We start from the raw sequence: 12,291 nt of genomic DNA, 5'->3' as shown, positions 1-12,291 counted from the left end.
AACTAAATAAACAACAAGAAGAGGAGGAGGAGTTATGGAGTAAAGTTGGGAAGAGGAATAGATTGTACGATGGATAAGATAAATTGGATTGTTAGACTTGTGCAGGGAGGAGAGGGGGGCACTTACACATCTACACGGCAGAGCTTTCTTATTTCCTTTGTAGAATAAATCATCTCTAGTAACTATTCCTATTCGTAACCACCGAACCGTCTCGTCTCGTCCCATCCCATTCACTGAAGTGATGTGCAAATGTGCCAGTAGGCTGAACAGGAATATATCCTAATATGATTTGATTATATGGATATCTTCTCTGCATCTATTCTCATGAGAGACCAGAATACGCCCGCCTAGTCAATCATTAATCCGAAATCTGCTTTCTTTCTGTGATATGCCTCCGGAACTCCGCCAGGTATCATACCAAAGGGGGTAAAGCACTGTTGATGGTCCGTCTTAAGCGGAATGCTACGTCCGTTATTGCCAACCATTTCGTATTATACAATTCAGTTCTTACGCCGGGGGGTCCTATAGGAAGTAATCTGCCACTGGCTTCTTGGCAGGCATACCCCTGGAGTCTTGCGGTGCGGCCTGGAATACGCGATATCTCCTTGCTGGACCGTTCTTGAGCCTCTTCTCGCTCTCTATCATAACACCCTCTACCCCGCCGTCGCTCCGACCCACATCGCCGTTGCTGCGCGCGAAAAAGCTCTCTCCGGTCGGGTCCTCGGATAACTCTAGGACAGCGGCCACGTTACCGCATCGATAACAGTAGTTAGGCGCCGACCAAACCGTAACGATACTCGCATCGAACATTTCCTTGAAACCTTCCATGACGAGCTGGTGGGCGCGCGCAATGAGCGAAAGGTCGTTCTTATGGTTGAAGACCTTGACAATATCCGCGCCAAAGAGAAAGCCTGCGCCGCGTGGCGACAGACCCCAGCCGTCAATCTCATCCGGATCGGACCACAAAAGGTCGCACATGGCACCCTCATGAGGTACTTCTTGTTTGCGATCTAATAGGCGGATCTTATCCACCGTATCGATCAGGGGTGACAAACCGCCGTGTACACATAAAACTGCTCCTGTCGGATTGCCAATGGTGCCCCCACTAGAACCTGACGCGCCCGACCCCGGAGGGCCAGTCTTAGGTTGGGTCCCGTTAGGACTTTTCCGCTCGCGGTCTATAGATTGATCGCTGTTTCGTCTCATAAATCGGCTCATGATATCTCCATCTGCATTGCACACTTCAATCTCAATATCCTGTTGAGTATATTCCTCGCTAGGTGTCATCTCATTGGGAGGCGAGAGTGTATTTGACGCGTTAAGCACTATAGCTCCGAGAGCGAGATAGTCGAAAACGTCGCAGCAATACCTCCAAACGTTAGCACTGCCATATTTTCGAAGGCACTCGTCATAAAATCCATAAACTGTCGTTATTTGACGAGACTCGTGGTTGCCTCTAATCAGTGTCATACGATCGGGATAGCGAACTTTTAAACAGAGGAGTAGGAGAAATGATTCTAGTGAGTAGAAGCCACGGTCGACAAAGTCGCCTATATGAGTACACTTAGTCAGAGATGCTATCTGGTAAAAGATGGGTATCGCGCTTGGAATATGTACCCATGAAAAGGTAGTTTGTGTCTGGAGGATCGCCTCCAACTCTAAAGAGTTCCATTAAATCATGGAACTGTCCGTGGATATCACCACATATCTGCGCGCATTATGTCAGAGATATTTCCCGAGCTTATATTATCGCGTTGAACTAAAGCGTACCGTTACGGGAGCTGTGACTGTCACGACATTTCCTTCCTCGATCAAGAGTTCTCGAGCTTTATGGCAAAGTTCCCTAACTTGCGCCTCGGGGATCGGACGACATGCTCGGAGTTGAGCGATCGCTCTATATAATTACACATAGTTAGCATACGTCTTACACCGCGTCTATAACCATAGAGGGCGCCGTACTTATCAAGGTCGCTCATATCTACGGTTGGGAGGATAGGCTAAGGGAATAGGACCGAGGCTGCAATCGAAGCTAACGCCGAGCCAGGGGATGATTTTGAAATATTCGTATGGTCGTTTTCATAACATTATCAGGATAATTAGCAGGTCTAAGAAGTGCACATAGACTATTATTGTGGTTGTGATATGCGATATGGTTCTTCTCTATGCTATGCAAATTGGAAATTGAGGATATGAAGATGTTGGTTCGCGACAAGTTCGGTTCGTCGCGTGCGGCATCTTACAGTTGACAATCCAAAATTAGAAAATACTTTAGTTTACCTACACTCTATGCACTTTATGCACTGAGCGCGAAATGGCACCGGCACTCAATTTCTGAAGTCATTTTAGCGGGTCCCTCAATTATCTGCAGCTTCCCCCTTGCTAGCCGTTACTAACCTTGTAAGTGCACTTTACTCTTGGGTCTTGTCGTGGGTCTAAGGGATTATGTAAAATCGATAAAGTTATCTAGGTTAAGTCGTCCCACCCTTCCCACCTTATCTGGCAATTCCTCGGGTGAGACCGCGAATCGGGTCCATGGGATTTGACATTGAAGCTTGAAATCAGATAATTAATTCTTTGAATGCGCTCGCTACCTTAGACAACAGCAACGAGTATCGTAACCTTCACTCGTCCTCTTACCTCCAGCTTCCAATCGTCATGCCGTGGGACCATACAGGCATAATCTAAGTAAGTCCCTAGGTTAATTGCATCAATTGGCGATTTTCAAACCCGCACCTATAAAGATTACTAGGTTAGTTAGGCACTAACAAGTTTCTCAACTTATAGCTTTACTCCTCCTCGAACTTGCCCACACCATGCCGCCGCACCTACACCCGCGGTCGCGAATGACTTCCTCGCTCTTCGCCACGACCGTTGCAGCAAGTTTCTTCGTCGTGACACTTCCGCACATCCTGCCCTGTCCCGCGCCGCGGGTGACCTACGCCGACTCAGAAATAGCCGCAGACGGCACGAGGCGGCGGCGGCGAAGGAAACCCGAGCTAGCGGTCGTGAAGGACGGTATCGTCCAGTTCGAGAGTCCGACCGAGGACTTGGAGAGGGTCACTACCGAGACCGGCGGCATTGCTACGAGGGCAAGGAAGGAAAGAGAATGCCCCGTGCCCAAACCGGGCGGCGTCATTGGTGAGCTGATGGGGTTTAAGGGCAAGTCGAAAGTGGAAGAAGGAAAAGGGCCGAGTGGTGATACATAGAAAACAGCAAGCATCAAGTTGGAAAACAAAACCACTGGAAACTTTACACTCGAAATGTATAAACTATTACTCCACACTATGATTATCACCAATAAAAGATGAACTAACTCTGTATCACTCCGGAAAGTTGATAGGCGGGCCACTTGCTTTTAAAAGCTTTAGGGGAGATAGGGAGATAGAAAAGTAAGTGGCACAAGCATAATCGCATTACTCGAGACCATAATCCATTATTTGAAACTCTATCTTCGAAATAACACATATTTACAAGCTCAAGCATTCAACATGTTTCTCTCATCTCACTTGGTAGCTCGGAACCAAAAAATAATAATTATAGAGCAAGGACAGTTTCTAGCATCGTTGTCAGAAATGCAATTGAACTTTTATTGACCATTAACCGGTGGGTTAGCATCCGGCAACTTTGGTGACTCCTTAGAACTCCTGTCGTATTCCCCGTCCTCCTAATAACTATCATGGGGTTGATAGCCATAAAGACCAAGCCGTCCCATCATCATGATGAAGTTTATCCACCTCTCAATACTGCTCAAGATTTTGACCGTGTCGATGCGAAAGGCGACCGTTGCGAGTTCCTCGTTCCACATCAACTAATTAATGAAGCCGTAGACCTGCCTGAGTCCGATATGCCTCTGCATCCTCCTATGTCTGTACTTGCGGAACAAAGAAAACTAAAAAGATTAACGCAAGGAAAGTCGTAAGAGGATAATATTACAGGGAGGAAACGAATAGTAAAAAGGTATCACTGAACGTAATCGTAAGCGAAAGGATCCAAAAATGCTTCCTAGGATGCAGATTGCGGTGTCGGCACTTCTGTCTCTTCGACTTTCGCCTCGTCTAGGTCCAGCTTGGGCTTCTTCGCAACGCGCTCAGACTCGGATTCCTCTACCTTCATCTTCAGTTCCTGGTTCTCTTGCTCCATCTCATCGAGTCGCCTTTTAAGAATGTTCTCTCGCCTATGGCTATCCTCCAACTGTCGCTGAATCTCTTCACGTTGCATGCGCTCTGTGGCAGCTTCCTTCGCAGAGTTCTCGGCAGAATGGCGGTAGTTATCAGCGGTCTGCATATCTTGTTCCAACTGTTGCAATCGGCCTCTGTATAGCTCATTGACAAGTTCGAGCTCGCTAACGCGCGTCTTCAGGCTGGAGTTGGCGGCAATTAACTGCTCGTGAGTCTGCGGGACATCGGTGATCTGCTGGTCGCCGTTCATAGGGGACTGGTGGCTAGGAGAGCCATCGGGAATGGGGTACTGATTTAGAGCGTCCGACTGGAAATGATCCATAGCTTGGAAAGCAGTCAGATGGGGATCATATAGAGACGGGGTCGCTGTGCGCGACACGGGCGAATCTGTACCGTGGCCATGTCCGTTTGTGGCATTCTGTTGGTTCGCGCGAACGGCGGCAAGGGCAGCAGTTGCATTATCATGGTTGAAGTTACCGTTGGTACTGGCAGGGAGGCTTTGCTGCAAAGAGTTGTGAGCATTTCGGACATGATTTACACGGGCGGGGTTTAAAGGGGGCATGTTCCATACCTTTTTCTTAACCTGCATATCCGGGCGCATTGTCTTTACGCGATTTCGGCTCTTGATAACGTCGGTCTTCAAAGAAATCGGACGTGGTCGGCCGTGCAGCTTCAAGAACAGGCCGCAGGCGTTGCACAGGACAGATCCCGTCTCGTCGCGACGCCATAATGGAGTAGTTGAAGTACCGCAATTCTGGCAAGTTGGCTGCGTAGATGGAGTATCACCGTTAGCGCCTGCAGCCGTTGTGGGGTGTGAGGCCATCATTTTGAAATTGAGTAATGAAGCTTTCAGTTGAAAAAGGGTTATATCGGCGGATAGAGTATCGCGATGGGAGACTGGGGAGAGAGATATCGATAGGGAAGGATAGGTTGATTGATAGAATTGATAGAACTGATAGAACTGATAGACGGGAAAGATTGAAGAATTTCTAGAAAGTGGGTGCTGATAAGGTTGTAACCAATCATAGTTAGGTACAAACCTTGTCTATACAAGGGTACCTGCGATTTCCCAAAGTTCCACGTCCGAATTGAAGGGGGGGGCATTTCCACCTTTCATGTCAACAACATGTACAGATGTAGGCAAGAAAGCCTCCTTACCTGTACACTTATTGGTACATGATTTATCCCGCGTCGAAACCTTGGTAAATCAACAGGTGCAGAATGCAGCAAAATGCAACATTCCACTTGCCCTTCCACTGCATATATAGCCCGATTTCCAAAATATCAAACTAATATGCGCGTCATGCTCAAAAGGGAAAGGGAAAAAGGAAAGAAGAGGTCCACTACGTGCTGAGATAAAAGAATAAAAATTCAATAACTCACCAAATTACCCGACGCTGTCGGAGCGTGCGCTGCAGGGGAAGAATTCATTTGGGGAATTGGTGTATGCGTCGCTCTATATGTAATGATGATAAGTTAGAATGATAGATATCGACAACGTATGTACCTATGTAGGTAGGTAATGTTCGGAAAGGTATATGTTTTTTTTAAAGGTCGAGGTTGCGATTAAGTTGCCATAAACAGTTCAGTGATCGAGACTCAAGATAGAGTATGAAAGGGTTAACAAGTACGTGGAATCAAGTCAACGAGACCTGCACCATTAACAGGCATACTGACGCTTCCTAGTGACTAAGGTTACGGTGATAATGCCGTTGCCAGGTGTACACTTAGGTGTTGAATCCTTGAGATATCTATTTTGTTCTCTCTCTCTGGTAAGATACGCACGCAGACGCAGACGAGTCGTAACCCCCTTCTGAGATATAAAACCATCGCCATGACAACAATCTCCCCCTTTCACCCCACAAAATAATTTGGTATAAGAAAATCACGTATTTATTCAGGTGTGAACTCACCTCAATTGCGGCGAACTAGTTGCTGATCCCGCGGCTGCCAACGCGGAAACACCTGGAAGCTGTGCTACCGAGGCTGTCGTTGAAGAAGTCGAACTCGGACGCGATATTGGATCAAGGGTTGCCGGTAACGGCACCGTGCTTTCCTCCATGACTGATCTGATAGGTGGTAATGCTGGTGATGCCGTACGTGTCGGGATCGGTGAGGTGATTGGTGGCAGATTGCTATCTGCCTGTAATGATGCCAGTGTGGAGGACGCCGTGGTGGGTAAAATTTCAAGGCCCCGAGTCTCCTCGGGACGAACGATCGTGGTAAAGACAGGAATCGAGGGTGGATATTAATCGGCGCGAGTAACGAAAGCGTCACGCCTTGACCGCCAATAATCTAGCGGTATGAAAGCGACTTTTGATGTAGGTGGTTGCAAAGAAGCAGCACGCATAGGCAGATAAGTACCTAGGCACTGTAAGAAATGTACTGAAAACCCACTGTATATTGGACCGTAAATCGTAAATCAGAACGAACCGATTGGAAGCTTGCAGCTCAAGAGTGGAGCAACAGAGAGAAGACTGGAAAAAAAGAATTGCAACTCATAAAATTCGACAAAATAGATATGTACGAGTAGGTAACGTCATTCAGTCAATCAATTACTTTGAAGTAAGAAATCATACGGAAGAAAAAGGAAGGTATGTAAGTAAGATGGCTCGCGCCAGGAAAGAATGAAAAATCCCCTGAGCCTCGATGCAGGATAGACACGTAGAAATTTGATAAAAAAAATTATTATTGTTGTTATCTTAAGATACGATGTATATCCTGGTAAATATTATTAAGGGAAGTACATACTCCCCTTACTTGCTTTTTTTCGTTACGTTTATGTTAGGTACGTACATAGATTAGATTTTATTTTCTTGGCGGCGGGAAAACTGTTTCTAATCTAGACGCTAAGGATTTTTGAGATCATCTGGATTACAATTGGCTACCTTAATTCCCTTGTCAAAATACCTCCTAAGGTATCTTCCTATGTACTCCTGATCAGGTAAAGCGCTGTAACTGCATGTATGCAGTCTTGCATTTGTATAATAATTACACCGACTGCCACCTTGTGCTTTTCTCTCATTATCTTATATAATTTTCTATTCCATATTATACATATTATCTGTGGAGCAGCATTTATCTTTCCATAGATAAGCTACCTGTATAGACCGACTTAAAAAAGGGCTATAGATAGCCCAGAGTCCTTCTACTATGAATGTAGTCTTTATCAAGATAAGGTTCGAGAAACTACCTGTATTTTATTTCATTTACTATTTGTTCGTCTTTCAAAGTTTATTGGTATAGAATGATAATACCAATCCATGCCTTCAGTAGCCGGCATTATTATCACCAGCAGTGTAATAATGTATACCGATTATACAAGTGTTCTAAGTACTTGACTTTCACACACAGACTGTCACAGACAAACAGGTCATAAGAGTAGTGTTTCCTATGGACTAACTGCTCAGCCTTACAATCACCCCTATCCAGGCGAGGAATTCCAACTATATATCACAGAAGGAATATACAAGAAGCAAGTACCGAAGGAAAAGAGCACACTGAGTCGTCAATAAGGGACGCTCTTGTAGCGATGTCCCTATCACTATCTATAAAGCACACACCTATACTCAGAGTAGAGTTTATCAAAGCACAACTATAGAAATCTTATATCAAGCTACCTTCTATATCCCTATGTTCCCTCGTCTGAAGTAAAACTTATATATCTAAATAGCTTGAAGGGTTTTTAATTAATGACCAAAAGGTCAGGTTGGTACGGCCAAGCGAAACATTGACATTCTCCAAACCTAAGATCTTCTTTATTCCGCAACCTAACACAAACACACTTATGAAGTATCCTTAGGCCCTGGGGTTCGATTCCCCGGCTGACCATATCAGTTTTGTTTTATTTTATTTTTTTCGTTCTTTTTTTTCCCTACTCGTCACATAGTACCATACTTCCCAAATAACATCTATAGTACCGAAGAAGGACACCACGATAATTATTAAACGCGTAGCTCCTAGATGAATCGAAGGAGTTTATTCTCAAATTTTTTAAAACATAAACGAAATTGGCACATCAACAGGACTAAACAACCACAGTTTTTGAATATAAATTATATGATTTACTAAAGACAGTCTTGCATGACTGTTACATGTCATATCATTGATATTCCTCCTCAGTGTACTTTGGTACCCAAGCCAGTATCCACTCTAGCTCTACCACTGGAGGGGCTAAGAATCTCCATTAAAAAACTTCCGACTACCGATGTTTAAAGAAAAAAAAAAGTCCCAATCATTCACTATTGCCAATCATTTATCTTCATTTGCATCGCAAACCCAAGTTCTATACGACATCACTACCATCACGATGCCGTCTACACATAAAAAAGAAAAGCCATGGGATACCGACGATATAGGTCAGTATTCATCAAGTCGAAAACTTATTCTTTAGATTATCTAGTTAACATGACTATTAGACAAGTGGAAGGTCGAACCCTTCAAACCCTCAGATAATGCTGGTGGAACCTTTGCGGAAGAATCCTCATTTGCAGTGTAAGTGCATATAGCTGAAATCCAAGGTGTAACTATCGGATTCTAACTTATAACTAGCCTATTCCCTCGATATCGTGAAGTTTATCTTAAGGAGGCATGGCCTGGCGTGACGCAGGCGCTCCAGCAACAAGGCATCGCGTGCACACTGGATCTTGTCGAAGGTAAGGAATAGCATATTGCCTACTAGATCAGCGCTAACCAAGCGATGGCAGGATGCATGACGGTCAAGACGACGAGAAAGACATACGATCCCGCTGCCATCCTTAAGGCTCGCGACCTCATCAAACTACTAGCCCGTAGCGTACCTGCGCCGCAAGCATTAAAAATACTCCAAGACGATATGGCGTGCGATATTATCAAGATAAGAAACCTAGTGCGCAATAAGGACAAGTTCATAAAGCGACGGCAAAGAATCCTCGGACCAAATGGACAAACCCTAAAAGCTCTCGAGCTCCTCACACAGACCTATATCCTCGTCCAAGGAAACACCGTCAGTGCGCTTGGGCCTTACAAGGGGCTGAAGGAAGTGCGCCGAGTAGTAGAAGACTGCATGGCGAACATCCACCCGATCTACCAGATCAAGGAGCTCATGATCAAGCGGGAGCTAGCCAAGGACCCGGAGCTAGCGCACGAGAACTGGGAGCGATTCCTGCCTAACTACAAGAAGCGCAGTCTAAGCAAGCGCATAGTGCCATACAGGGTCACGGACAAGAGCAAGAAGGTATATACGCCGTTCCCACCAGCCCAGGAGAAGAGCAAGGTCGACATGCAGATCGAGGCCGGCGAGTACCACCTCGCCAAGGAAGCCAAGAAGCGCATCGCCCACGAGGAGCGCATGGAGAATCAGAAGGTCAAGCAGGAGGAGAAGAAGCGCCAGCGAGAGCAAGATTTCATCGCGCCGGAAGAAGAAACCGGGTCGTCGGAGAGGAAGAAAAAGAAGCGGAAGAGCAAAGACGGCGAGTAGGTGTTATAGTAGTAGTAGTGTTGTCGCCTGTACAAGGGGTTTTATGTATTACTACTTCCAGCCGTGACCTTTTTTCCCGAAAATCTTTACGATACCCACGAAATTCCGAAAGCACATCATCCATCACATCAAGACTTTCGGGCGGGATGCCCCCCTCCCTAAACGTGACTTAACTTCGTAATGCGTAGATGACAATTCAGGTACCTTGCTGTACGTAGCTACACGGTTCCTAGGCAACCGACCCAAAGCCGACAAGGTTAAAAGGCTTGTTAACAGTCCCTCCATCACTCCTGACCATTCAGATACGCTACCCAAAGAGGCCGTGGCTTAGTGGTTTTCATGGTAAGAAGGTGTAGATAAAATCCGTCCGCCGGGTTTTTCGATGGCGTTTCCGGGTTCGAGTCGGGCACAGGGCGGCAAGACAGGCCATCTTTGCTATGTTCAAATGTGCGCGGCTCGAAGCCTAGGGGCCTGCTTTTTTGTGTTTATTATTTCTTTCTCTTTTTTATTTTTATTTTTATTGACATTTGCTACCATCTATTGTTCTGATAGTATTAGGATTCCTGTAAAAATTTAAATTTTTTTTTTTAAAAAAAAAACCCTTATAAAAAGGTTTGCCTTAATCTATGCTTCAGGTGGATGATGATGATGATGATCTTACTGCAGAGACGACGGAAATGTTAGGTTGTAATACTCAATCTGAACCTTCTGACTATGGGTATTTAGCTTAATTAACCTTCCGTCGTACTAGGTAAGTTACTCTTATTGGGCTAATAGTACATACACATTGGTTATTCACAGTCATATCATATGCAAGACGGCTTAAAATAAAGAAGTGAAGACTCAAAATCGCAAGTGTATTCATTCCTAGGACAGGCATATGAGCCCGGAAGATAACGCCTTAAACACCAATATGCCTATCCGTATCTTCTTCGTTGGTATCACGTCTAGCACGGTTAACTACCCCCAAGATCACCCACGTCTATCCATCGACCACCATAGTGTCGTCTCCATCAAACGCCGATTCGGGTTGCTCGACCACGACTCCTCGGCCACGACCAGCTAATAATTCCCTTCGGATCTCTGGTCCGATCTTGTGGTGTCCATGCGTCAATAGGAGGTCCAGGAGGGCTTCTCGCTGGTCTTCGGTGATCTCGTTGCGGTACCGCTGCGCAAAGGCTAGAAGGCATTGGTGCCAAATCACCGGTAGCTTCACTTGCATAGCCGCTCGCTCACTACCTATGTCCATCGAAGCGCCTTCCCTAACGGACGCAGGATCCACGCTTCGAAAGCGTAGGAAGTGGAATACGAGGGAGTCGATGACTTGGTAGGGAAGAGCGTATTTCTTCTCTAGGAGGGTCTTGATGAAGACGTTCGTGGCGCCCCCGCCCTCCGTTCCAGCAGAAGCTTCCCGTGCCGCGATATCACACAGCCCCTTGATAGCCGCGCCGGAGTGCAGCACCGGTATGGAAACCCTGGCTAGGACGGCAGATATGATTGCGGCTTCTCTCAGGGTGCACGTGCCGCTCTCTACGAGAGGGAAGAGGAAGCCTTTGAACCACGCCGCGGGCTTATAAAGCGCTTTCTTGAGTGCATTAAATAAATGCACATTTAGCTTCTTCGTCTCATGGATATCTTCCCTCACGCGCTCGAGAAGGATCATCTCCATAAATCTTCGGACGACGATCGGGTTACTAGATACAAAAATCTTGGTAGCCTGGTAGCATGCGTTCGGGGTCCACTGGTCAGGCTTCGTGCATTCGATGATATCTTCCCAATGAGGTACCGTCGGCAGAATCTTGAACGGTTTGGGGAGTTGGCCAGACTTATACCTCGATAATATCAACCCGATTCTATATAATGTTAATAAGGCTAAACAAACTCATCGTATAATCCAATAAACCTACTTTGTATAGACTTCTACAATCTTCGGCGATAGCTCATAGTCGTCATCCACAGGTCCCAATTCTCGCCCTCCGTCGGGTCCAGCTTCGTGTTCCGCTATTCTCGCCAGAATCAAATCGGCAAGGTTGGTTCCCGGACCTTGCTGCTGCGCAGATGCTTGACCTCCCCAACCGTGTGTCAATAACGGATCGTCGTCCGTAGGCAAAAACTTGTTGAATGTGTCTAAGTCTTCAGGTTCAATCTCGATCTCCTCTACTATCTCCTCTTCGTCGCCCCATACTTCTTCGTCCTCGAACGCCTCGTTATCTTCACCATCTTCGTCAAACCGAGAATCGAAACCGAATGCATTGCTCTCCTTTGGCGGTCGCGGAGGTGCCACATCAATTTCTTCTGCTAATTCTCGGCCGATCTTCAAGATTTTCCTCGACGCCTTAGAGTCTATGTAGTTTTCTTGCTCTTCGTCGTCGTCGCCGCTTTTAGCCTTCCTCTTGGGAGCCTTTGCGCGTAAGGGTCCCGTAGCTACTAGATCATCTTCAAGGGGGTTATGCCGTCGCCCTTGGCGGACAGCAGTTGGTGTGGTGGCCTTGGGCATATTTTCGTTGGACTGGTAAAATTGTCGGCTCGGGATGATGAACTCAAGTATCACGACGTGGGGCGCAAATTAATTCTGTGAATGAATTTCCAAAAGAAATTCAAAATTTTTGAGGGGTGAGCGGAACTAATTCCGCCAAGCCGATTAGCGGATTAGTT

At 46.2% G+C, this 12,291-nt stretch overlaps 5 protein-coding genes across 5 annotated transcripts; 2 read left to right on the top strand and 3 right to left on the bottom strand.

Annotated features, from left to right (window-relative positions):
- Nucleotides 1-522: 522 nt before the first annotated feature.
- Nucleotides 523-1,976, bottom strand: GL218_07078 (Serine/threonine-protein phosphatase PP-X isozyme 1; the record flags this gene model as incomplete). The annotated part of the gene is made up of 4 exons (XM_033583822.1): nt 523-1,550; nt 1,618-1,708; nt 1,771-1,894; nt 1,960-1,976. 4 exons carry the CDS (start codon nt 1,974-1,976, stop codon nt 523-525), a joined length of 1,260 nt encoding a protein of 419 aa, XP_033432884.1.
- Nucleotides 1,977-2,813: 837 nt separating this feature from the next.
- On the top strand, nt 2,814-3,206 carry GL218_07077 (uncharacterized protein; the record flags this gene model as incomplete). The annotated part of the gene is made up of 1 exon (XM_033583821.1): nt 2,814-3,206. The coding sequence occupies one exon, from the start codon at nt 2,814-2,816 to the stop codon at nt 3,204-3,206; it is 393 nt and encodes a 130-aa protein (XP_033432889.1).
- Nucleotides 3,207-4,002: 796 nt separating this feature from the next.
- On the bottom strand, nt 4,003-5,004 carry GL218_07076 (GATA type zinc finger protein asd-4; the record flags this gene model as incomplete). Its single annotated transcript, XM_033583820.1, has 1 exon — nt 4,003-5,004. One exon carries the CDS (start codon nt 5,002-5,004, stop codon nt 4,003-4,005), a length of 1,002 nt encoding a protein of 333 aa, XP_033432888.1.
- Nucleotides 5,005-8,487: 3,483 nt separating this feature from the next.
- Nucleotides 8,488-9,636, top strand: GL218_07075 (KRR1 small subunit processome component; the record flags this gene model as incomplete). The annotated part of the gene is made up of 4 exons (XM_033583819.1): nt 8,488-8,536; nt 8,597-8,672; nt 8,730-8,833; nt 8,885-9,636. The coding sequence occupies 4 exons, from the start codon at nt 8,488-8,490 to the stop codon at nt 9,634-9,636; spliced, it is 981 nt and encodes a 326-aa protein (XP_033432887.1).
- A 982-nt stretch (nt 9,637-10,618) lies between these two features.
- On the bottom strand, nt 10,619-12,133 carry GL218_07074 (uncharacterized protein; the record flags this gene model as incomplete). The annotated part of the gene is made up of 2 exons (XM_033583818.1): nt 10,619-11,489; nt 11,544-12,133. The coding sequence occupies 2 exons, from the start codon at nt 12,131-12,133 to the stop codon at nt 10,619-10,621; spliced, it is 1,461 nt and encodes a 486-aa protein (XP_033432886.1).
- Nucleotides 12,134-12,291: the final 158 nt, after the last annotated feature.

The sequence above is a fragment of the Daldinia childiae genome (genome assembly GCF_008694065.1).
Source record: "Daldinia childiae strain JS-1345 chromosome Unknown Scaffold8, whole genome shotgun sequence".
NCBI classification, from domain to species: domain Eukaryota; kingdom Fungi; phylum Ascomycota; class Sordariomycetes; order Xylariales; family Hypoxylaceae; genus Daldinia; species Daldinia childiae.
Note: the sequence above shows the minus strand (reverse complement) of the source record. Positions and strands in the feature narration are given on the sequence as shown.